This window comes from Notolepis coatsorum (assembly GCF_963971535.1).
Source record: "Notolepis coatsorum genome assembly, chromosome: 5".
In the NCBI taxonomy this organism is placed as follows: domain Eukaryota; kingdom Metazoa; phylum Chordata; class Actinopteri; order Aulopiformes; family Paralepididae; genus Notolepis; species Notolepis coatsorum.
The window spans coordinates 155716695-155744461 of record NC_140169.1 but is presented as its reverse complement, the minus strand read 5'-3'; the positions used below and the strand labels follow the sequence as shown (position 1 = coordinate 155744461).

The window sequence follows — 27767 nt, the reverse complement described above, 5'->3', positions numbered from 1 at the left end:
GTCCAGACAACCCAATTATAAATGCTGTGTTGAGTTGATGTATTGCAGTAGAAGTGAGCCCTGCTCTCGCCCTCCAGCTCGCAGCTCCTTCCTCTACTGTACGTCTCCTACTACAGTCCACAGGGTCCACCTGAATATATTGCTGTGTGATGACCTTTCAACAGAAGTATAGCTTAGTCCCCCGTTTGCTGCACCTTGTATTTTTAGCATTATCCCCCGAGAAGCGGCTGACCAGCCAGTGAAGATCTGAAACTAGAGAGGTGGATGAATATTTACATACACCAGCCATTTCATTTTTATTTGTTCCATTCATGGTCATGTCATAATCAAAGCACGTCTCAATTGGCACATTTACAGTCGTTCTCCCCCGAGAAGTGCATCCTCCTCCTCACACATACTTTCCAACTAGTTAATTATAAAAATTATAAATTAATTTGTACGAGACATATCCCTCATTTAGCAATATATTTGAGATCAACTCAGAGTCATTGGATAAAGTAGTAGTTGGACAATGTCTACCTGCCGTCGCTGTAGTTCAAGTTCAGGTTTAGTTTTATTTGTCACGTTACCCGTTCCCTCCGGTCCTCCTCCACTGCTTCCCTCACCGTCCCGTCATCCAAACTCAAAAGCTTTGGTGATCGGGCTTTCTCACGAGCTGCACCCCGACTCTGGAACACCCTCCCTCAGACCATCAGAGACTCTCCCTCACTCTCCACCTTCAAATCCAGACTCCAAACCCTACCTGTTCTCCCAAGCCTTCAACCTTCCCTACCCATAACCACCCTCCTCCAACCCATCACCCCCCTTTTCCCCTCCCCTACCTTCTCTCCTCTCCTGCACCTAACACTACACTCATCACCCCCTTTTCCCCTCCCCTACCCTCTCTCCTCTCCTGCCCCTAACACTACACTCATCACCCTAACCCTAACCCTCCCCTACCTTCTCTCCTCTCCTGCCCCTATCCCTACCTTCTCTCCTCTCCTGCCCCTAACCCTACCTTCTCTCCTCTCCTGCCCCTAACACTACCTACTCTCCTCTCCTGCCCCTAACCCTACCTTCTCTCCTCTCCTGCCCCTAACCCTACCTTCTCTCCTCTCCTGCCCCTAACACTACCTACTCTCCTCTCCTGCCCCTAACACTACCTACTCTCCTCTCCTGCCCCTAACACTACCTACTCTCCTCTCCTGCCCCTCCCCTACCTGCTCTCCTCTCCTGCCCCTAACACTACCTTCTCTCATCTCCTGCCCCTAACACTACCTTCTCTCCTCTCCTGCCCCTCCCCTACCTTCTCTCCTCTCCTGCCCCTAACACTACCTTCTCTCCTCTCCTGCCCCTCCCCTACCTTCTCTCCTCTCCTGCCCCTCCCCTACCTTCTCTCCTCTCCTGCCCCTCCCCTGCCTTCTCTCCTCTCCTGCCCCTCCAATACCTTCTCTCTTCTCCTGCCCCTCCCCTATCTGCTCTCCTCTCCTGCCCCTCCCCTACCTCTCTCCTCTCCTGCCCCTCCCCTACCTGCTCTCCTCTCCTGCCCCTAACACTACACTACCTTCTCTCCTCTCCTGCCCCTAACACTACACTACCTTCTCTCCTCTCCTGCCCCTCCCCTACCTTCTCTCCTGCCCCTCCCCTACCTGCTCTCCTCTCCGCGTGAATATTTTAGGCAACCAACTTGTGTTTAGCGTTTCTCTGATTGGCCACTACGCCCATGTGACCGCGGCAGCGCGAGAGAGCTGCAGCGCGGAAATAGGCTGTCTATTGCCTCGCGCTGCAGCGCGGAAATAGGCTGTCTATTGCCATTCTCTAAGACAAACTCTAACCTTAACCAGCTCCTTAACAGCGCCTAAACTTAACCCTTCTAACCTTAACCAACTCCGAAACAATGCCTAACCTTAACCTTAACCTTAACCAACTCCGAAACAATGCCTAACCTTAACCTTAACCATAACCAACTCCGAAAGAATATTGTCATTCTCTAAGACAAACTCTAACCATAACCAGCTCCTTAACAGCGCCTAAACTTAACCCTTCTAACCTTAACCAACTCCGAAACAATGCCTAACCTTAACCTTAACCAACTCCGAAACAATGCTTAAAGTTAACATGCCTAAACTTAACCGGCGAAAGAATGCACGTTAAAAAAATAAATAAAAATTTAAGGGAATCGAACTTGTCACCAACAGCAGGATCCACAGCAAGGCGGCACTACCAGTTGAGCTAGTTGTCAATGTTAAAAAAGGGGGGATTACTGCTACATAATGCTGCCGCGACAGAGCTCCGCGGCACCGCTCCGCTCTGCTGCTGCCGCGACAGAGCTCCGCGGGGGCGTGGCTAGACGCAAGTTGGGCGTGGCTAGACACAAGTTGGTTGCCTTTAATATTTAGGCCTCCTCTCCTGCCCCTCCCCTACCTTCTCTCCTCTCCTGCCCCTCCCCTACCTTCTCTCCTCTTCTGCCCCTCCCCTACCTTCTCTCCTCTCCTGCCCCTAACACTACACTACCTTCTCTCCTCTCCTGCCCCTCCCCTACCTTCTCTCCTCTCCTGCCCCTCCCCTACCTTCTCTCCTCTCCTGCCCCTAACACGACACTCATCACAGCCTATGTTGAAAATCACCAAGAACGATGACAAGTACATGGCTAACCAGTGGTGCAAAGTAACTAAGTATTTTTACTCAATTTTAAGCTACTTGTACTTTACGTGAGTATTTAAATTTCAGATAACTTTATACTTTTACTACACTACATTTCAAAGGAAATATTGGACGTTTTACTCTATACTCTATTTGCATAGAAAACATGGCAAAAATGTATGAAGATTATATACTTTCACATTTGAAGCCTTCTTGAACTTCAAGAAGACGTAATCGGAATAGCATAGCTGGACCACATACCACTTTAACATAACCTTTAATCAGAGCAGCATAAGGGCTTGTGTCCATATCGGAAGTTTTTTTCAAGGCGGACCGATTTGAAAAGCAAAAAAAAAAGCTCAGAGCGTTTTCCTGAGTCTCCGCCACCTGCTCGATGTTGATTGGTCGGTCGGAAAAAGTTACCTTGATGAGCGCGCTCCTTTCCAAAAGTTTAACTAGTTTCAACTTTAGGAGCTGGGAGCGCTCCGCCCAAAAACGCTGCCGCCGAGAGCGCATAAACGCGAGGCGCAGCGCTGGCAAAAGGAGCGCGCCTGTCGCGTCTGTAGCATAGAGCTGACAACTCATAAAACGTCCGCTGTGGACACAAGGCCTAACTGGACCACATACCACTTTAACATAACCTTTAATCAGAGCAGCATAACTGGACCACATACCACTTTAACATCACCTTTAATCAGAGCAGCATCACTGGACCACACATCACTTTAACATAACTTTTAATCAGAGCAGCATAACTGGACCACATACCACTTTAACATCACCTTTAATCAGAGCAGCATAACTGGACCACATACCACTTTAACATAACCTTTAATCAGAGCAGCATAACTGGACCACATACCACTTTAACATGACCTTTAATCAGAGCAGCATAACTGGACCACATACCACTTTTACATAAACCTTTAATCAGAGCAGCATAACTGGACCACACAACACTTTAACATAACCTTTAATCAGATCAGCATAACTGGACCACATACCACTTTAACATGACCTTTAATCAGAGCAGCATAACTGGACCACATACCACTTTAACATGACCTTTAATCAGAGCAGCATAACTGGACCACATACCACTTTAACATAACCTTTAATCAGAGCAGCATAACTGGACCACATACCACTTTAACATAACATTTAACCAGAGCAGCATAACTGGACCACATACCACTTTAACATAACATTTAATCAGAGCAGCATAACTGGACCACATACCACTTTAACATAACCTTTAATCAGAGCAGCATAACTGGACCACATACCACTTTAACATGACCTTTAATCAGAGCAGCATAACTGGACCACATACCACTTTAACATAACCTTTAATCAGAGCAGCATAACTGGACCACATACCACTTTAACATAACTTTTAATCAGAGCAGCATAACTGGACCATGCACCACTTTTACATAAACCTTTAATCAGAGCAGCATAACTGGACCACACACCACTTTAACATAACCTTTAATCAGAGCAGCATAACTGGACCACATACCACTTTAACATAACCTTTAATCAGAGGGGCTTAACTGGACCACACACCACTTTAACATAACCTTTAATCAGAGCAGCATAACTGGACCACACACCACTTTAACATAACCTTTAATCGGAGCAGCATAACTGGACCACATACCACTTTAACATAACCTTTAATCAGAGCAGCATAACTGGACCACACACCACTTTTACATAAACCTTTAGAAGTCAATGGATCGAGGATTGAATGCTCCCAAGCACTGGAATACACAAACGTCATGTAGAATGCATACTTTTACTTCAGATACTTCAATAGCAAATACTTCTCTACTATTACTTAAGTAGAATTTGAATGGAGGACTTTTACCAAGGTACTCATTTATCTGGGTATTTCTATATCATCATCATCATCATCATCATCATCATCATCATCATAATCTCATCATCATCATCATCATCATCATCATCATCATCATCATCATCATCATCCCATGGGTCCTCTACATTTGACCGACCTGTTATATTTCTACATGAATGAGCGTAAAAATAGCTGATGTTTCCTTGCTGATACTGTCCCCACACAGGTCGTATTGATTATTAACGAGAGGCAGTGAAAAGCGACCCCTTATCTGACCCCCAGTAGGCTGTTACACCCGTACCGTGGAGCTCTCACGGGCATCGAAAACGTGGCTGGGTAGGCCCGCTAATTAGATGGCTTTTTATTATTTTTATTTAACCTTTATTTCACCAGGTAAGACGCTTGGGCTCAAAGAGCTATTTTTCGAGCAACACCTGACATAAAACAACAACAAACTTAAAGTCAAGAACAACCATACAGGACAGTAAATGAACAGACAAAGGACAAAAAGAGAAAGATAAAAAGAGCAAGCAGCAGCCACGGGGTGGGGGGGGAGCGTGGCTAAGAGGGGGGGGGGGGGTACAAGGGATTGGTTGAGAGGGATGGTCAGGTTAGGCTAAGCATCAAACATAACACTAACGCAGCGTGTACAGTAACCAGTAGGAATTAACCCTTTCACTGCCGCAGTACCAAACGGTTAACCCTTTCACTGTGACAGCAATTTGCAATGGGCCTGGTCTACAAGATACACTACACGACCAAGGTACCCATGTACATGTCAAAATACTTCCCAAAGGTCAGTGAATACCACGATCACAACACCAGAGGGAGCTCCACAAATCATGTAAAACCCAGATTCGGCTCAAACAAGGGACTAAACACGTTTCGCAATTATGCCACATCAATGTGGAACGCCCTACCCAAAGCTGTAAAGGAATGTGAATCACTACCCACTTTCAAAAACACTCTCAAAGAACACCTACGGGAGACTGCAATTCGAAACTGGCCCCTACAAATGTCCTAACCCAGTTGTACAGTAAAGACCAAGTATGGCCTTGTCAGTATTCCAATGTACAGTGCCCCCCCCCGTACCCACCCCCCCCCCCCCCCCACCTCCAATGTACAGCCCCACCCAACCCCACCCCACCTACCCAACCTCCTCCAATGTACAGTTTCTATGTCAAATGTATGTCAGTATTCCAATGTACAGTGTACAGTGTCCCCACCCCCCCTCTTTTTCTGGATTTTTTTAGTATCACAAACAGTACTGTATTTGCAAATCTGGTATGTCATAAATGTATAGATGTAGCAGTACTGTCTATCTGTATGTCGTGTGTGTCATATGATGAATTGAAAATGGGGGGCCCTGATGTAAACAAGACGAAAGTCTTTCTCTGGTCTGCATCCCCTTAACAATTGTATGTATTGAGCTGTACTGTACTGTACCCATTCTGCAATCTGTTAATACACTTTTCAATCAATCAATCAAAACAATACACAGAAGGTTAACCCTTTCACTGGCACACAACAGCAGGTTAACCCTTTCACTGCCATGCCACAGAAGGTTAACCCTTTACTATCACACTACCGATGGTTAACTGTTAAATATGATGAATTGAAAATGGGGGACCCTGATGTAAACAAGACAAACGTCTTTCTCTGGTCTGCATCCCCTTAACAATTGTGTGTATTGAGCCGTACTGTATTGTACCCATTCTGCAATCTGTTAAATAAAATGTTCAATCAATCAATCAACGCAGAGAAGCATTTGCAATGCACACACTCCCATATCGGTCATTAAAAGGTCAGTAATTAGGGTTTTTAAAACTGTGCAAAAGTAATAAAAGCCTGGAGTTTTAAGAGATTTTTGAAGTCCATTCCAGGTAAACGGAGCAGAGTACACAAAAGCCCTCGTCCCAAGCTCAGTGCGAACCCGTGGGAGACGTAGAGATGTGGTTGACGGGTGGAAGACGTCGTAGAGGAAGGGAGGTGGATAATTTAGGAGAACACACAGAGAGAGAGGAGTGAATACGGAACAAACCGGGATGTCAGTGTCGTTGCCTCTGGCGGCGCTGAATAAACACGAGCGCTTCTGATCCAATAAAGCCACTGCGGTTCCCTGATAGCCGGCGTATTTAAAGCGCACCTTCTAAAAGCGTGTTCGTTTTTGGTTGCTGCAACAGTTAGGACAAAGCAGGTAGACGATAACACACAACAGGTGGATCTGATAATGATTGAGACTGTTCCTAATTTATGCAAATGACATGTCGTCAGCTTGTGACTGCAACTTGTTCCTGTTCGCGGACGACTCAGCCCTGCTGGTCTCTGACAAGAACAAGTTACAGGTTGAAAAAACACTCAGAACTAGGCAAAATCTGCATATGGCTCGCTGATAACAAACTATCATTACACATGGGCAAAACAGAGCCAATTCTCTTCGGTTCAAATAACAAACTCAGCAAGACCGACGGCTTCTCAGTTACAGTGGGTAAGTATTGTCACAAGGAAAGACGAAATTACATACCTAGGTTCCATCCTAGAGGCAAATCTTTCCTGTGACCAAATGGCATCCAATGTAATAAAAAAAGTCAACCAATGAACTAGATTATTGTACCGGATCTCCTCTCTGGTAAACAAGAATACCCTGAAGACTCTGGCAGGAGCACTCATTCAAGGGTACTATGACTATTGACTAGGATCGGTAATGCAGCCTTTATCAACTATGCCCCAAAACTATGGAACAAACTACCCCAAAACATCAGGGAAGCCAACTCGCTAGACATCTTTAAAAGACAGCTTAAAACCTATCTCTTTGCTCAGGCATTTCACTGATAGATATCTGCTACCACCTAGTGGCAAGAGGAAACATCAGGGATATCCTGACACAACTTGTATTTATTCTTACCCTGCCTACTCTTTTACACTGCCTATCAAATTCATGTGTCGGTTATTGCACTTTTTACTTCTTACTGATGACTATTTTTAAACTGAATCATTTTAAACTATTCTTATTTATTGCTAGATCCAAATGTGAAACACTGCGGGTTGTGACGCACACACACACAGTCACACACACACAGTCACACACACACACACACACAATCACACACAAACACACACACACACCGACATACACACATACACACACACACACACACAGACACACACACCGACATACACACACACACACACACACACACACACACACAGTCACACACAGACACACACACACCGAGTTGTAGTAGCGTTGTAGTTGTAGATCTAGGTTAACTGTGTCCTGGTAGATCTAGGTTAACTGTGTCCTGGGGTAGAGTAGTAGTAGATCTAGGTTAACTGTGTCCTGGAGTGGTAGTTGTAGAGTAGATCTAGGTTAACTGTGTCCTGGAGTAGAGTAGTAGTAGTTGTAGCGTTGTAGTTGTAGATCTAGGTTAACTGTGTCCTGGTAGATCCAGGTTAACTGTGTCCTGGAGTGGTAGTTGTAGAGTAGTAGTAGATCTAGGTTAACTGTGTCCTGGAGTAGTAGTTGTAGAGTAGTAGTAGATCTAGGTTAACTGTGTCCTGGAGTAGTAGTTGTAGAGTAGTAGTAGCTGTAGTAGTAGTAGATCTAGGTTAACTGTGTCCTGGAGTGGTAGTTGTAGAGTAGCGTTGTAGTTGTAGATCTAGGTTAACTGTGTCCTGGAGTAGATCTAGGTTAACTGTGTCCTGGAGTGGTAGTTGTAGAGTAGTAGTAGCTGAAGTACAACCACACACACACACACACAACACAATAAACACACATACACACTAAACAACGATGCATACAGGATTATTTATGACTATTTTTAAACTGAATCATTTTATTCTTATTATTTGCTAGATCCAAATGTGAAACACTGTGATTATTTGTTCATGAACTACAGGAGTATTACTGAATAGAGAGCCTATTAGGATGCTAGATCCTAATGTGAAACACTGTGATTTGCCATATCTTGCTATGCTCGCTCATGCCTGTATTTTTTATGTCCGTTCTATTTTATAATTTTTTGACTATTTTTAAACTGAATCATTTTAAACTATTTTTACTATTTGTGTTACTGAAAACTGTAAGCGGAGAGCCTATTGGGATGCTAGATCCTAATGTGAAACACTGTGATTCTACCCGTCTATCTTTTTATGCTCGCTTATGCCTGTATTTTTTACTGTTGTGAAGCACTTTGAACTGCAACCTCTGTATGAAAAGTGCTATACAAATAAAGTTATTATTATTATTATTGTAGCTAAGGGGCTACACAACCCTGACTGTATTAAAGATTGTTTAGATTAAACCGCTACTAAGGAATATTAATAGCCAGACAGTACAGTTAGAGAAAATGGCGGACACTCAATTGACGGCGCGGGGACAGGGATACCAAGTTAACAGTATTTTAATAGTCATAGCAACATACATATTAGGTATCACGGTTCTCCTTTAATAATAGAATGTCAGTGCAGCAAAGTCAGCGGTAATGAATAGTTCCTAGATTACGGATACTCGACCGGAGCTCTGCAGGGAGTGAGACGAAACGAGGCGATACTGGGAAAAGCAAATGATGGCTGTAGACGATGGGTTCTCTCTAGCGCTCCTGCCCCAGAGAGAGACTGTAGACTGGTCGGATAATCCTGTCGCCGCTGGAAGAAGGGGTCTCGTACGGAACCGGTCCTTGTAATCCTAGCGCCCGATGGCAGGGTTAATAGCTATTAATCCAAGAGCCCGTTGGCATAGATGGTAGCTAGCTAGCTTCGTTTGTACTTGAAGCTAACCCGAAGACGGTCTCCAATGAGTAGTTATATCCAAACGGCGCTGGGTTTAACTATAAGTCTCTCCACGTTACTTCGCTTACACGAGTCACTATACTGTGCCAATAATGGCTCTACAATATTATAGTTGTATCTAAATAGCCATTAGCTCTCTATAACGATACACTGCTGTCGGTCTGTGTACAACTGTACCGGACGTATCACACTCTCGCTCTGCTACTTCTCCTGTTATGTTACTGCCGCAGCGGCTGCTTGCACCGTCTACAATATATATACTCAAACTGATCCCTATGGGGCTCAGCCGATTCACCTGTACAGAATCAATGCGCTTGCTCTGGGCTAGTCTGAACGTGTCTGAACATGTCTAGAAACCATGTCTAGGGGGCGCGTCTCTGGCGCCTACAACGTCAAGGATGGGACCCAATGAGGCGAGTGAAGAATACTATTATGCAAACAGATGGCGTAAAGATATATATCTTATATATATAAACAATATACAAGTTATACAAAATAATAATCTGGACCTTCAGAACAACTATGCTTACACCTCATGGTACCAAAGCACCTCAAAGGCGCTAAAAACAAAATTACAAACATCTCAAAACAAACTGGTCAGACTACTGCTTGACCTTACTCCTAGACCCCACCTCACCCCTGCCCACTTTGACAACCTAGGATGGCTTAGAGTAGACGACAGAGTACAGCAACTTGCAATGGGCCTGGTCTACAAGATACACTACACAACTAAGGTACCCATGTACATGTCAAATTACTTCCCAAAGGTCAGTGAAGACCACAACACCAGAGGGAGCTCCACAAATCATGTGAAACCCAGATTCGGCTCAAACAAGGGACAAAACACGTTTCGCAATTATGCCACATCAATGTGGAACGCCCTACCCAAAGCTGTAAAGGAATGTGAATCACTACCCACTTTCAAAACCACTCTCAAAGAGCACCTACGGGAGACTGCAATTCGAAACTGGCCCCTGTAAATGTCCTAACCCAATAATACACAAGACCCTCTTCTTGGGACCAAGTAAGTCTTTGTGGATAATCCAATGTACAGTTAACCCACCCCGCCTACCCACCCCCCCCCCACCCACCCAACCACCTCCAATGTACAGTTTCCCACCCCACCTACCCAACCTCCTCCAATGTACAGTTTCTTCATCAAATGTATATAATCTCTTTTTCAGACTCTCTTTTGTAACACAAACAGTACTGTATTTGTAAATCTGGTATGTCATAAATGTAGTGATGTAGCAGTACTGTCTATCTGTATGTCATGTATGTCATATATGTTATGATGAATTGAAAATGGGGGACCCTGATGTAAACAAGACAAAAGTCTTTCTCTGGTCTGTATCCCCAATTGTGTGTATTGAGCCGTACTGTATTGTACCCATTCTGCAATCTGTTAATAACATTTTCAATAGATTAATCAATCAGACGAAGTCAGATTTAGAATATACCAGAGGATGATTTATTCTAGTCACACAAGCTGATTACTATTGCTACCTCAGCTAAGAAGGTGACATTGATGTATTGCCGTCTTTTATTTAAACTTTTTCAGCTGAGAGCGCCCGGACAAGCGCTGTTTCAAAAACGTGAGGCGCGTAGTTGTCGCGACAAAACCATTGAAAAACATAGAAAAAAGGGCAGAGGTGTGTTGTCAGCTTTGTGACTATTCCTAAAAGACTATCAATTGTCTCTGCATATGTTTAATGATGAAAATATACATTAAAAGAAATACCTTGATGTTAAAAATATTCGTTGTTTATTTTAATTTGTTCTCCCGTTTACCTAAAGTGTCACGTTAGCATTGTTACAGTTTGATGCGTCTGGCAAAGAAAATCGAAATATCAGTGTCTAAAGTAAAAATGTGTATTCTTCTCGCAGGTTCTGTCTTATCATGCCACCTGTTCCAAGACCGAAGTGGACAAATTCAAGGTAACAGATGCTGCTGTGATTATTACATTATGATGCATAGCTAGTGTAACAGACAGTGCTGTGATTATTTAACCTCTTAACAGGCAGGCAGAAAAGGCCTTTTTCTTTTTTTTTTTTTACTTGAACTTGAGGCCTGCATACTTTTTTTGCAAAGCTTAGCTTTATACTTTATACTTATAGCACATGCATAAGCCTGGTCTCTTTTGAACGATAACATTCTGAAGTTACTAATGCAAAAAAGGAAAACCACTTTTAGTGCTAATGACATAGAGTAACAGAGGTTTGAACTTGAGTTGAACTTGTGTACTCACATTTTTCTTTAGTGGTTGCAAGATTCCATATTCCGTTATTCCAGCATAGAGGTATGATCTGGAAAACATAGCGTTGCCATAGCCTGAAGTCTTATGTAGTACAGGTCCAAGTTTAATAAAAATCCGTTCAGAAAGTAGTATTTGAGAGAGGTTTTAGTAAAACTGATGCCAAAAAGAAAAGCATTCCAAAATCCATTTCCTCATCCACCGCTGTGCATTCTGAAGTCTGAGTCACTTCTCATGTTCGCTCGTCAACTTTCACCTATTTCCTATATTCGCACCACGTGGGGTATCGTTGGAAGTGGACACTCGTTGGCTACAGCGCTGACCAATAATTTTTGCCATCAGCGGTGATTGGTCAGTTCTGGAGCGTATACAATCCGGCGTGGTCATCTGACGTGCGGCACATAAAAAGAGGCTCACTCGTCATGTAACTCGAGAACAGAGGGACGGATCCGGTCGAGTGAGGTGGCGTTCGAACGGCGGCAAAGAGATGTTTCGCACGGTATATTATATATTCATTGAAAAATGCAGCCCCGAGCCGGTAGACGCTTGAAAAGTGCTGCAATGTTATTGCATTGGTTATTTCCGTCAAAGATGACAACATTTAAAAAAAGGTTTTATTGATATTCTCCTTTGGTTCATTACAAGTTACTCAAGCCTAGTAACAGACACAATATTTCCGACACTGGGAATACATTCCCTGCAGATCCATAGATGTCCCTAGATACCAAGAACATGCAAATGGACCTTGTCCAGAAGCGTTGTGGTCCAGTCTTGAACTTTCCTTAAATCCATTTTGTTAGATCCAGCACTGAATGCATCTTGTGATTATTATCTTCAATGACGACAACAACTATTCGCCGTTGGCTATTTCCTGGTTGAGTCCGGACATGATGTCACACGGATGCCAGGCTGCTGAGCCAATAGACAATCCGTTGTATTAGTGTGAATGTACAGTAAGGTGCATGTAAAGGGCAGTGATGTCCCATGATATACAGTAGCTGTCACGTCTCTCCTGTCCATCATGCAGCGCGTTAAGACACACGCGAGAATTTCATTGCGGCTTTTCTCCAGCGTGTCCAGCTCGTCTTTCGTTGGATTGGCATGTCGTCTAATATGCTGTTTTTCTGCATACCGGTAGATGTAGGCCCGTCCTCTTTATCTATCCACTCGTTTATGGGTATACGTTAAATCAAACATAACGTCGTCCGCGGAGTAGGTCACGTTGACACATTTTCCGTTTGATGAATGGCAGTTGACACTTTCTACATCATTCTAAAGCCAGCGCAGTGGTATATTCATGGTGATTTAACCGTGAGTATATCATGAATATACAGAAAAAATAAATAACGCACATCCTCCGTTTGTTGGTGCTGAGCCAAACTGTAAAAACAGTAATACATAAGAACAAAGCGGGGCTCGCAACTCACTTGTAGTTCCAAGGTGATTTAAATAAACAAAAAAGGGCAGTAGATGCAACGTTTCGACCTCACCGGTCTTCCTCAAGCATGCATACAACACAAAATGTCATATTTTTATACAGGAAGTGAAAAATCAGCCCCACCTGGTGATCAGGGGCGGTCCCAAAACTTGCATGATTGATACATTTTATACATGATTAAGTAATTTTATCTTTTCATTAGACATTGTTTTTAGGAGATTTTTTATGAGAAATATCTATGCTACACACAGTATTAAGACATAATTTACAGATAGGTACAAGTCCTAGCCACAGAAAACAAAAACAACAATGAAAAAACAAAAACAAAGTCTATTGACTGTCTCCCTCTATGAGTCCTGTTGGTGCCATAGTTTTAAGATAATGGATCCACCATACTTCTCTCCTCGGTAGGAGATTATCTATATCACCCCCTCGTCTTGGAATGCACTTTCTCTATTCCAAGGTATCTTAGTGATGAGACATTGTGGTGTGCCTTTTTTAAATGTAAAGCTACTGGGCTTTTTTCATCCCCATTCCGTATCGTACTCCTGTGTTCAGCAATACGTGTTTTTAAAGCACGTGTTGTCTTACCGACATATGCCTTACCACATGGGCACTTAAGCATATAGATTACATTGGTAGTTGTACATGTTATTTTGCCTCTTATTTTTATCTCTTTCCCAGTTGTTGGGTGTTACGACCCCTGTGAGTCTAAGGGTAAAGGGCTGTAACATAACAGTTGGTTGACAGAAAAGATGGACCACGTTTGTAAACAACAATGATATTTATTGAAAGATGCAAAGGAAGCACATGTAGCTCAAGGGTGAGCCCAGGCCAAAACAACAAACAAACACCACTATACTCCAAATAAACCCAATCTAATCTATGGTAAAAGAAATTACATTACCTAAACTACTCTTACCTAACCAAAACAGGAGAAAACAATATCCAAAGGAAATGGCAGCTCACCCCATCTGTGCTTCCTGAGAAAGAGAGAAAAACACATTAATGATACATAAAACAAAGGCAGAATATATACAAAAACAAACTATAACTAACTATGCTCTCTCTGTGGCCATACACACACAAGGCAATTTCCACTAAGCACCAAAAGCCAATAAACTAAATGCAATATTGTCAAAGTTACAGGTTACAAAATCACACTAGGCCTAGCCTCATGCCAGAGAGAGAGAGTGACTGAAGTGAGAAGCCATGTTTTAACAGGTGTGGGCTGATCCATGATTGGGTGGTGTTGATTGAGTGTTGGAGTCTGGAAAACCATCCACCAATCGGTGCTGTGTTGCTATAATGGAAGGGCAGGCCTGGCAGGGACCAATGGTGGAGGGAACAATGGCTGGAGGGAGGAAACAAAAATGGAGAACACACACACATGGAGACACACACTGGGGAATATATACATTGGGATGTAACACCCCCATACATAAGACAAAAACATGTTTGACACATAACACATACCACCAACAAAACGCGTTTTTCTTTAACAACGAGATCCCCATCTCCAAGATAACTTGTACTCCAAAGTAAAGAGCTATGAAAAAAACAAAAATAAGCCGTCGGTACAACAACCACTCGGGTCAACAATGACAGAACGAGTTGACGGCAAGAGAGACTGAGTCGACAGCAACATAAAACGAGTCCACAGCAACATAGACCGAGTAGACAGCAAAATACAGTAGAACGAGTCGACAGCGACAGACAACGAGTCGACAGCAACAGAGACTTAACTCCGAGATAGAGCATCCGCCAACACATTCTCAGACCCCTTCTTATGCTTTATGCTGAGGTTATAATTTTGCACTATGAGCGCCCAACGCATGAGGCGCTGATTGTGGTTGTACATCCGCGACAGAAAAACCAATGGGTTGTGGTCGGTGTATACTACCACTGGTAATACGCTCGAACCGACATACACCTCAAAATGTTGCAACGCATACAACATAGCCAAAGTCTCCTTTTCAATAGTGGAATAGTTTAGTTGATGTTTGTTAAATTTCCGGGAGAAATAACAAACCGGGTGACTGACACCATCGTGATCTTCCTGTAATAACACCCCTCCAGCTCCCACCCCGCTGGCATCCACCTCCAGCTGGAACGGCAGGGAGAAATCTGGAGCAGAGAGAACAGGGGAACTGCATAAGAGAGCTTCAACACCATCAAATGCATTTTGACAATCAGCTGTCCAAATGAATGGTTTGGACGGGCTACACAGGCTAGTGAGAGAAGTGACGACAGAAGAAAAGTTTCGGCAAAAACCACAGTAATACCCAGCCATCCCAAGGAATCTACGCAATTCCCGCCTAGTAGTAGGCACTGGAAACGTTGTGATTGCAGATATTTTTGCATCCACCGGACGCACTTGGCCTTGTCCTACCTGCTTACCAAGATAGGTAACCGTAGCCTTGCCGAACTCACACTTGGCAAGGTTAAGGGTCAGGGAGGCTCCAGCTAAGCGGTCAAAGACAGTTTGTAAGGTTGTCATGTGGTCACGCCAGTTGGTCGAATAGACAACCAGGTCATCGAGATAGGCATTACAATTTGGAACACCAGCCAGGACTAGGGTCACCAGTCGCTGGAAAGTGGCCGGGGCATTACGCATTCCAAAAGGCATTACAGTATATTGCAAAAAATTGTCAGGAGTAACAAACGCAGAGATTTCCGAGGCACGGGGGGTCAAAGGGACCTGCCAGTAACCCTTTAACAAATCTAGTTTGCTAACATAGGTGGCAGATCCAAGGTTGTCAATACAATCTTCCATGCGGGGCAGTGGGAAGGAATCAGGCACGGTGACAGCATTTACCTTTCGGAAATCAGTACAAAATCTAGGAGTTCCATCCGATTTGGGAGCTAACAAGCAAGGTGAACTCCAGGGACTGCAACTTGGCTTGGCTAAACCATGTTTTAACAAATAGTCAACCTCCTGTTGCATCATGGCCCTGTTGGTGATGTTAACACGGTATGCATGTTGCTTGATAGGCACAGCATTGTTAACATTAATATCATGGGCCAATACAGAAGTACAGGAGGGAACATCACCAAACAGAGCCATGTAGGCCTGAATCAAATTTGTGATGTCCTCTCGCTGCTCCTCAGGTAAGTGTGCTAAGTGAGTGGGCAGGTTCAATAACATCTCAGTGTTGGACAATCTAGCACCCTGATGGGCTGCATTGCGCAACTCTAAGCCATCTACATCCTCACCACTAACGTCAGGAGAGTCCGGAACTATTGGAGTTGAGGCAACAGCAGAGACGGCCAGTCCGGCTGTCTGGTCTGAGGTCTTCACCTGCACACTATCTCTGGAAAAATATGGTTTAAGCATATTGATGTGGCAAACACGAGAGTGACGTTTACGATCAGGGGTGCGAACCACATAGTCTGTATCACTTATCTTCTTGTCTATTGCATACGGTCCGGAAAAACTAGCGGAAAGAGCAGAACCAAGGATAGGTAACAGGACTAGAACCTTATCACCTGGCTGGAAAGATCGAGAAACAGCTTTCTTGTCATAGTGCCGTTTCATAGTTCTCTGGGAAGAAGAGAGCGCTTCTTTTGCGAGAGAGCACGCCTGATGCAGTCGCTCTCGAAACTGGCTAACAAAATCTAGAACATTAGTGGGTGTGCTGGCACCCTTTGACATGAACCGTTCTTTAAGAACTTTCAGAGGCCCTCTAACAGTGTGCCCAAAAACGAGCTCAGCAGGACTGAAACCAAGAGACTCCTGTATGGTCTCTCGCGCAGCAAATAGAACAAGGGGGACACCCTCATCCCAATCTTTCTCTGTGTCTAAGCAATATTTACGCAGCATGGACTTTAAGGTCTGATGCCAACGTTCTAGAGCCCCCTGAGTTTCAGGGTGGTAGGCACTGGACACTATATGTCGGATACCCAGGGACTGTAACACTTGCTCAAATAACCTAGACAGGAAGTTGGTGCCTTGGTCCGTTTGTACTACCTTAGGCAGTCCAAACGTGGAGAAGAACTTAGTCAAAGCCTTAATTATTACAGGCGCTGTAATTCTGCGAAGAGGGATAGCCTCAGGGAAACGGGTGGCGGTACACATTATTGTCAACAAAAACTGATTGCCGGCTTTGGTCTTTGGCAACGGACCAACACAGTCAACTATGACATGTTCAAATGGTTCACCGACCGCTGGTATAGGACAGAGGGGAGCAGGTGGAATTACCTGGTTTGGCTTTCCGGTGATCTGACAAGTACTACAGGTACGACAGTACTGTGCTACATCGGATTTCAAACCGGGAAAAAAATAAATGTCGAAGTATTCTGTTGTATGTTTTAGTGACTCCCAAGTGTCCAGACCAAGGGTGGTCATGGGCCAAGAACAGTACATGCTGACGATAAACTGCAGGGACAACAATCTGATAAACAGTGCTCCAGTCTGGTACCTGATCTGGTAGCCCTATCTCCGATTGTGCATGCTCTGCCAGTCTAGTACCATGGGACCTCCATGTACGCATCAAAACTCCTTCATCCACAAAATAAGAATGCAACTCTCTCCTCTGTTCTGTTTCAAGAGAAGAAAAACATTTTGCAAGAGAAGGGTCAGCCTTCTGGGCAGTAATTAGCATTTCACGAGTAACGGGTAACTTCAATGCGTCGGAACTAGTTACAGTTGTCTGTGGGGGTACCTTACTATGAGTCGGTGGTTTGTCAGCGGTATCAGAAGTTGGAGCCAGCAACTCCTCCCTGACAAAAGCTGAAGCAAAAACAGAGTCAGACAAATTAATTTCATCACCTCTCTTTTTCAATTGAGCCCGAGTGACAACACTTGCAGAAAATACTTCAGGGAAGTTCTGTGACAAGTCATCAGGCAGAGAATCTGTGTCTGGGTGATCCAACACTTCCAGCACAGCGTTCACCTGTCCTCCAGCTAAATCATTTCCCATGATAAAGGAAATGCCTTTAACTGGCAAGGAAGGTCTCACCCCTATTTTAAAGAAACCAGTGACCAAATCAGATTGTACATGAATACAGTGTAACGGGGCTGGCACGAAACCCATCTCAATACCTTGAACTAGGACACTAGAACCACAGGAAGATTTCTCAGACAGAGGTAGTACATCAGAGAGGATAAAGGATTGTGAGGCTCCAGTATCTCGTAAGATCTGAACTGTACACTGATCATTTGGATCCCCTGTCAAGGAAACTAAACCCTTGGAAGTAAATGGCCTGAAACAAGGATCGAGAACATCCTGATCATTGTGCATCTGTTGATCGGAATCAGGTGCCATTTTAATCAGACCAACCCCTTTGGGTTGTCTAAAGTTCTGAGAGGACGGTTGCTGCTTATGTTTCAATGTTAAACAGTCAGAAATAACATGACCAGGCTTATGACAGTAGTAACATGTCCGCTCCTCTTTTGAGCGTGGAGGTGACATTTTTGGTCGGGGGTGTGTGAATTCTGGATGGTTAGGGACAGAAGGTCTCTGAGAGAAATCATGGGGGAGAAACGAGTCACGCCTATCTACAAACACAGTTTTATGCGTTAGCGCAAACTCATCAGCTAATACAGCAGCTTGCTGCAGAGTGGACACTTTCTGCTCACTCAGGTAAATTACAATACGCTCTGGCAAACGATTCTTAAACTCTTCTAATAGAATGAGTTCTCTGAGAGAGTTAAGATCTGAGGCCTTGCTTGCTGCACACCATTTATCAAAGAGAGTTCCCTTCTCTCTAACAAACTCTACAAAGGTCTGGTTGACAGCTCTCTTGTGACTGCGAAACCTCTGCCTATAAGCTTCGGGCACAAGCTCATATGCACGAAGGATGGCAGCCTTCACAGTATCATACAGTAAACTATCTTCTAGGGAAAGTGTTGAACAAACCTCTTGGGCTTTACCAGTCAATTTGCATTGAAGCAACAAAGGCCAGACCTCTCTTGGCCAGCGCAATGAAGCAGCAATACGCTCAAACACATTAAAATAAGTATCAACTTCTGTCTCTCGGAACGGAGGCACCAAAGCAATGTGTTTACTTATATCAAAAGTGTGTGATGAATAAGCTGTGGAGGAGGACATACCCGGGCCTTGTGGAGGAGTCGGTGTAGCAGAGTTGGATCCACTCCTTTGGTCTCCCAGCTCCAACTCCCGCAGTCTGAGCTCTTTTTCCACCTCAAGCTCCAACCTACGGATGTTAACAGCCCTTTCATTTTCCGCCTCAAGCTCCATTTTACGAAGCCGATACTCCGCCTCACGTGCTTGTGCCTTCTCCTGAGCCTCCATCTGGAGACAGGCTATTCTAACCTTGACCTGGGCCCCTTCTCGAGACCCAGTTGACACAGGAGAGGCAGAGTGAAAATGTGGCAATGTGACTCTCACACCTGCCTTTTCAGCACCATGGGCTTGCTCCTCAGAAGGCTGTGCTTCCGTAGGTTCACCAGGAGGACTTGCATGTTCATCAGAGACCACAGGTAAAACAAGCGTCCCCTGCTCTAACAGCTTATCTACCACAAGACACCTGATATCCTGCTTAAGATGCTTCTGTTGAACCGAGAGTTTAAAATGTGTGGCAATCTCCACTAAGTCTGCCTTGCGGCAGCTATCCAGCGCTTCCCAAGTAGGATTGCTCAAGAATTTCCCCAGATCAAAAGTACTAACTGCCATTATTTTTTTTTACACAAATGCCATTTTTATACACAAATCAATTAATTACTATACAAGTGTAAACAAACAGTTCACCAAATCCATCAACCAACAATTGAACATGGGTTACAAGATCCCGGACGAGCCCCCATTTATGTTACGACCCCTGTGAGTCTAAGGGTAAAGGGCTGTAACATAACAGTTGGTTGACAGAAAAGATGGACCACGTTTGTAAACAACAATGATATTTATTGAAAGATGCAAAGGAAGCACATGTAGCTCAAGGGTGAGCCCAGGCCAAAACAACAAACAAACACCACTATACTCCAAATAAACCCAATCTAATCTATGGTAAAAGAAATTACATTACCTAAACTACTCTTACCTAACCAAAACAGGAGAAAACAATATCCAAAGGAAATGGCAGCTCACCCCATCTGTGCTTCCTGAGAAAGAGAGAAAAACACATTAACACTTTAACTGCCAGGAAACGTCTTTTCACGTCTTTCCCGGCCATGCTCAAGGTGCCGAAGACGCTTTACAGCGTCTTCGATCTGTTTACATCTTTTTTCGATTTTCCCCGTCTGAACTTCACCGCCGAGCTTTTGGCAGAAAATTTGAACCGGAAACTGCATTTCCTCTCAAATTTCACTAGGTGGCAGTGTCCCCCTATTTTCTAACACTATCACAATAGGGGGAATATTGTACCCCACAATGAATCTGGCATTTGATTGGCCAGCATACCTGGCCAATGTAACCACAGGTATAAAACGTTAGCGCAATCCCAGAATCGACGAGGTTTTGGAGGAGAGAGAGAGAGAGAGATAGATAGAGCGATAGAGAGAGATTGAGAGAGATATTTGAATTGAGATCAGCCTATAGTCTATATTTATAGTGTTATACAGTATAGTGGTAGTATCAGACTAATTGTAAGGTTTCAGCTGTGCTTTAGAAAGTACTTAGTCATGCTAAGTAGTAGTACTATTGTGAGGGATTAGTGTGTAGTCTAGGTAGTCTATTTCAGTAGTAGTAATAGTAGTTTGATCAGTTAGTAGTTTCATTTAGATTATTAGATCAGTATGAAGAGACGTAGTGTAGGTAAGCGAGGGGACAATCCGGCGGCGGGTCGCTTTGTTCAGACGAAGCTGGCGTTTGGACCCGCGGTTGTTCAAGCAGCAGCAGCACCAACGTCTTTGGTAGCTCCAGCAGCAGCAGCACCAACGTATTTGGTAGCTCAGATCGGAGAGAGCCGTGAGACCGTTGCTGGGCCCAGCAACGCGTCTCGCCCCGGGACCGGGACCGGCTCACCCCGACGCAGTTCGAGGAAGAGGAAGGCTGCGGTGGTCATATCTTCTTCATCCGAGTCAGGGGACAGCGATTCGACCGCCCACGAATCTGATGGGAGCGCCGATTGGGAACCACCAGGTAATTACACGGTCTTATATATATATATGTGTGTGTGTGAAACGTGTATTTGATGATTTACCTAACGCTTATTTGAATCATTGTATACTGTGACTATGTAACGTTAGTTCGCCAAACCAACGCCGATATGCATGTGATTGTGTGTGTGTGTGTGAAACGTGTATTTGATGATTTACCTAACGCTTATTTGAATCATTGTATACTGTGACTATGTAACGTTAGTTCGCCAAACCAACGCTGATATGCATTTATTATATTCTAGCTCCGGAATCATCTGACGATGATCTCGGCTTGGGTCGGAGGTGTTATGGGTCTGATTCATCGCACGAGTCAGACGTGGGACGCGGTGGTGGTCGAGGGGGCAATGGTACGTCATGTTTACTAATGCAATGTGAATATTGTTTTACGTGCATGTTCAAATCGATAGTTGAATGATATAGGATATAGGCATGTACAGGCCACCATGTGCTACACGTTAGGTTGCATGGTCTTGTGTGTGTGTGTGTGTGTGTGTGTGTGTGTGTGTGTGTGTGTGTGTGTGTAGGTGCACGCACTTTGATGTGTGTAGCTATCAATGTAAGTGATATAGTTGCATGCTGTGCAGGACACCATGTGCTAAGTTGGGGTGCACATCCTTTGTTGTGTGTGTGTGTATGTGCACGCCCTTTGAAGTGTGTAGCTATCAATGTAAGTGATAATAGTTGCATGCTGTGCATGCCACCATGTGCTAAGTTGGGGTGCATGGCCTGTAGGCCTGTTTGAAGCGAGATGGAGTAGGGCCTCTTTTTTTACAAGGGCTTGTGTGTGTGTGTGTGTGTGTGTGTGTGTGGTGTGTGATATGCATGCCTCGCCATAGTTCAAATGTGTTTGAGAGGGTTCATGCCTTTGATGTGGTGTGTGTGTGTGTGTGTGTGTGTTGTAATCAATGCTATTTCATTTAGCATAGTCCCAATATCATTGATTACAGCACACACACACACACACACACACACACACACCACATCAAAGGCATGAACCCTCTCAAACACATTTGAACTATGGCGAGGCCTGCATATCACACGAGTCAGACATGGGACGACGTGGTGGTGGTCGACGTGGTATGTCATGTTGCAATGTGAATATTGTTTTATGTTCAAATCGATATAGTTGATGATCATGTGCTGCTACACGTTAGGTTGCATGGATGTGTGTGTGTGTGTGTGTGTAGATGCCAGCCCTTTGAAGTTGTCTACCTTTAGGTTACATGGATGTGTGTGTGTGTGTAGATGCAGGCCTCACCATGTGCCCATGCCCTTTGATGTGTGTATGTGTGTGTGTGTGTGTGTGCAGTGTGTGTACACACACACACACAAGATCAAAAGGCATGAATCCTCTCCAACACCTTTGAACTTCGCAGTACATGGTGAGGCCTCTATATGCAAATTCCATTGATTACAGCACAAACATACACACACACACAATGGCATGGGCACATGGTGAGGCCTATATTTAAATGCATGGTTGTGTAGCATATGTAAAATTCCATTGATTACAACACACACACATGTACATGCTTTGATGTACAATGGCCGCAGATTTATTTTGTGTTCATACAGGCTCAGACACCGAATCTGGGGCCAATACACCAACATGCTTGGGTATGTACTAACTACATTTATGTATGTGTAAATGTATTACTATTGTGTTTTATGAGACTTACTTACTGAATGAATTTAATCCAATTCAGATTCTGGCGCAGACCCTGCAGATAGTGACGCTGAGACTGGCAACGACATAGGATCACATTCTACTCCTGGAGGTAATTGTACATGGTGGTGACTGGCTGCTGCTAGAGCCTGGGCCTGGTGGTAGCTGGCTGCTGCTAGAGCCTGGGCCTGGTGGTGACTGGCTGCTGCTAGAGCCTGGGCCTGGTGGTGACTGGCTGCTGCAGGGCCTGGGCCTGGTGGTGACTGGCTGCTGCAGGGCCTGGCCTGGTGGTGATGGTGGTAAATACAATGACAATACGTTGCCCTAGTGTAATGTATTACATCATGTGATTCTAGAACTGGATGCTAGTCTGGACATGCCGGAACCCGTTGCAGGGTGGAAACGCACATCTAAGAGCGGTAAGTTGGCCTCACTCTGCACACCACTTCCAGCTCTGACCTCTGACCCCCACACCACGTCCAGCTCTGACATCTGAACCCCACACACACTCACTCATTCACTCACACACAGTTTGTAACTACGTGGCATATGAATGTCTACAGTAGGGGTGTTATAGTATATTTGTATAATTGACAGGTCGTGGCGTGCGACGCGGAGGAGCGAAGAGCAGGGCTGCGATCCGCCAGGAAGAGGAGAATGCCTGGTCTCGTGAGGGATGGGTGCCTCAAAGGATCCCCTTCACATCCCAACTGGGGTTGCTCCAGGACGCCAAGGCACTCAAATCTTACCGGCCTGCGAAATGGATGGATCTGTTCCTGACAGATGCTTTTCTGAACTCCATTGTTGCCCAGTCCAACCTCTACGCTGAGCAGTCCATTGCCCGGCTGGACCCCACGCTAACCAGTAGCAGGGCACTGCTTTGGAAGCCCCTCACATTGAAGGAGCTGAAGAAGTTCCTCGGACTCAATTTCCTTAGCAGTGTCCTGCGGAAGCCTCGCGTGGACCAGATGTGGACCACTGACGACATGATGTACACACCGTACTACTCTGAGACCATGCCACGCAACAGGTTTCAATTGATCTGGCGATTCCTCCACTTTGCGGACAATACTTCCCTGGAAGTTAGAGACAAATTGTGCAAAGTACGCAGTGTTGTTGACCATGTAAACGCGAGGTGCAAGGAGCTGTACCAGCCTGAACGCGAGCTCGCCATTGACGAGGGGGTGATGGCATGGCGAGGCCGCCTGACCTTCCGGGTCTACAACCCAAACAAGCCCACCCGCTATGGTATCAAGTCTTACTTCCTGTGCGAATCTCGCACAGGATATTGCTTTTCATTTAAGCCATATTGTCGGGAAGGCTCGCTCCTGGGGGACACGGTCGTCGGTCTGCTTGGACGTCTGTCTGGGGCCGGCTATACGCTTATGGACAACTTCTACAACTCGGTACGTATGTCCGCCAGGCTCCGACAGTTGAGGACCGACGTCTGTGGTACCCTCAGGAAGCACCGGGGCGAGCCAGCCATCATCAAGAACGTGACCAAACGTGACATCGGTGTGGGGGAGCGCATTGCGGTCAACAACAAGGAGGTCCTGATCGTGGCATGGCGCGATAAGAGAATCGTGAAGACCATCAGCAGCTTCCACGAGGACACCATGGAAAAGGCGATGGTGTGGCAGAAGCAGAAGAAGGGCAAAGCGCTGAGGGTGGAGATGCTCAAGCCATCATCAATCATGGAGTACAATAAATTCATGAACGGCGTCGATCAGCTGGATCAAAATATATCGTACTATCCGGTTACACGTAAGACTGGAAAGTGGACCAAAAAGTTTGTGATGTATCTGATCCAAATATGTATCTTCAACGCTTTTGTCTTGTACAAAAAAAAGCACCCACAAGGGCATTACTACAACCTCTTCCGGTTCACCAGGGCTGTGGCGCGGACCTACACAGACGGTAAGGAGAAGAAGATTCCTGGGGTGACAGCGGAGATGGAGGCGGAGGCAGGGGAGGAGGCAGGGGAGGAGGCAGGGGAGGAGGCAGGGGGTGGGGATGAGGAGGAGGCAGGGGCTGAGCAGGTGGGGCGTGTCGACCCTAGGGCCCCACTGGGGGACCCGCAGAGCAGATTAGTGGGTGGCTTTGTGAAGCATGTAGTAATGGTTGCATACAAAGCCACCCCCAAGAAAAAGCTACCGTGTAGGAAATGTCGTGTCTGCAGTAGGCGTGGCATCAGGAGTGAGACCAGATATTTTTGCACATCGTGCAAAGTCCCCCTGCATCGTGACAAATGCTTCACTCTGTACCACACAAAGAGGGATTTCTCTAAATAGTTTCTTTATTAGTTGTCATACAGAAGTACAGACTACTTCTAAATAATCCGGCACACAGAAGTACAGATTACTTCTAAATAATCCATCATTGTGTGATACAGACAGAACCATGTGTACCGGTACATAGTATAGCTAGCTGAGTGTAGTATAGTATAGTGTAGTATAGTATAGTATAGTATAGTATAGTATAGTATAGTATAGTATAGTATAGTATAGTATAGTATAGTATAGTATAGTATAGTATAGTATATTGTAGTATAGTATAGTATAGTATAGTATAGTGTATGGGTAGTTGCACTGTTTTCTGTACAAGACAAATGCGTTGAACACATGTATTTGGGCCACGGTTGTCGATATTGCATAGGCATGTTTGGACCACTTGCAGATGAGACGTTATGTTAGCGATCTAGCTGTATCGACTCCATTCATAATTTGCATTGTGTGTGTATATAGTTTTTTTTTTTTTTATCTTTTTCCCCCTCATTTTTACCGTTTGCACAGAACCAATGGTTGCTGACAGTCACCCAGTTTATAAAAGTATATACTGTAGGTAACATACCACACTTTTCTAATGCAGTCCATTGGCCTATTATTTATATACTTTGGAAGCATGTATTGGATATTTTTTGGTCCACAGATCATCTGGCGCTTCATCCATTTATCAATGGACAATGCAGTCATCGATGCGAGAGACCAAGTAAGATATGCCCTGTAGTTCATGTGACGTGAATGTTACCAGCAAACTTCTAAATGCACTGAAACAATGGTTGGTTATCCTCCAGTGTTCACTTTTTATAAGGTATTGTCTTGGTAAATTACCATAATCCTATACTGTGAATGTTACCAACAAACTCCTAAATGCACTGACACAATGGTTGGTTATCATCAGCCAGTGTTCACTTTTTATAAGGTATTGTCTTGGTAAATTACCATAATCCTATACTGTGAATGTTACCAACAAACTCCTAAATGCACTGACACAATGGTTGGTTATCATCAGCCAGTGTTCACTTTTTATAAGGTATTGTCTTGGTAAATTACCATAATCCTATACTGTGAATGTTACCAACAAACTCCTAAATGCACTGACACAATGGTTGGTTATCATCAGCCAGTGTTCACTTTTTATAAGGTATTGTCTTGGTAAATTACCATAATCCTATACTGTGAATGTTACCAACAAACTCCTAAATGCACTGAAACAATGGTTGATTATCCTCCAGTGTTCACTTTTTATAAGGTATTGTATTGGTAAATTACCATAATCCTATACTGTGAATGTTACCAACAAACTCCTAAATGCACTGAAACAATGGTTGATTATCCTCCAGTGTTCACTTTTTATAAGGTATTGTATTGGTAAATTACCATAATCCTATACTGTGAATGTTACCAACAAACTCCTAAATGCACTGAAACAATGGTTGATTATCCTCCAGTGTTCACTTTTTATAAGGTATTGTATTGGTAAATTACCATAATCCTATACTGTGAATGTTACCAACAAACTCCTAAATGCACTGAAACAATGGTTGATTATCCTCCAGTGTTCACTTTTTATAAGGTATTGTATTGGTAAATTACCATAATCCTATACTGTGAATGTTACCAACAAACTCCTAAATGCACTGAAACAATGGTTGGTTATCATCAGCCAGTGTTCACTTTTTATAAGGTATTGTCTTGGTAAATTACCATAATTTTATACTGTGAATGTTACCAGCATATAATGCACAGCAACAATGGTTGGTACTGATGACTTGTCACCCAGTTTATTGAACATATTTTACAATAAAAATGTTCATGGCATCAAAGTTTCAAGTTTTCTGCATTGTAAAGTATTCTGTATTTTATAATAATGTTTTCTGGACCTACACCAGTAGTTATAACTTACTTGTTCATTAGCGCCAGGCATGGTGGTTGATGAGGTAGTAGTATTTCCAGGTGAAACTAATTGATATATTATCAATACAAGATATTATTACTTTATGAATGTGTTTATCATGTATGGACGAATAAATTGGAAGACAGGTAGGTACAGAGCAACACAGTGTCTACAACACAGGAGCAGATTATGCACAGTACATGAATGAGAAACAGTCAAAATGTTTTTTTGTTTAGTTTATTGCATGCACATGATCTATAATACCTGATCGGTACAATATCTACTAACCTGATCAATACAATATATTCCCACCTGATCGATATAATAGTATTACTGCATTTCAAGTTTGTCAGTCAGTCGGACTGTCAATCAATCAATCAATCAAACAATCTATGAATCAAACAATCAATAAAACAATCAAACATTCTATCAATCAAACGACCAACAAATCAATCAATCAATCAATCAAACAAATCAATCTATGAATCAAACGATCAACAAAACAATCAAACATTCTATCAAGCAAACGACCAACAAAACAATCAATCAATCAAACCAATCAATCAATCAATCAAACAATCTATGAATCAAACGACCAACAAAACAATCAAACATTCTATCAATCAAACGACCAACAAATCAATCAATCAATCAAACAAATCAATCTATGAATCAAACGATCAACAAAACAATCAAACATTCTATCAAGCAAACGACCAACAAAACAATCAATCAATCAAACCAATCAATCAATCAATCAAACAATCTATGAATCAAACAACCAACAAAACAATCAAACATTCTATCAATCAAACGACCAACAAATCAATCAATCAATCAAACAAATCAATCTATGAATCAAACGACCAACAAAACAATCAAACATTCTATCA

General features: G+C 43.8%; 1 protein-coding gene across 1 annotated transcript in view; it reads left to right on the top strand.

Moving 5' to 3' along the window:
• Positions 1 to 27767, top strand: part of pde11a (phosphodiesterase 11a) — a gene marked incomplete at both ends in the record, with an annotated part of 580355 nt that overhangs the window by 408221 nt on the left and 144367 nt on the right. Inside the window, one exon of the mRNA XM_084314342.1 lies at positions 11165 to 11215. Coding sequence (XP_084170468.1) covers positions 11165 to 11215 — 51 coding nt within the window. The remainder of the gene's footprint in view (positions 1 to 11164; positions 11216 to 27767) is intronic.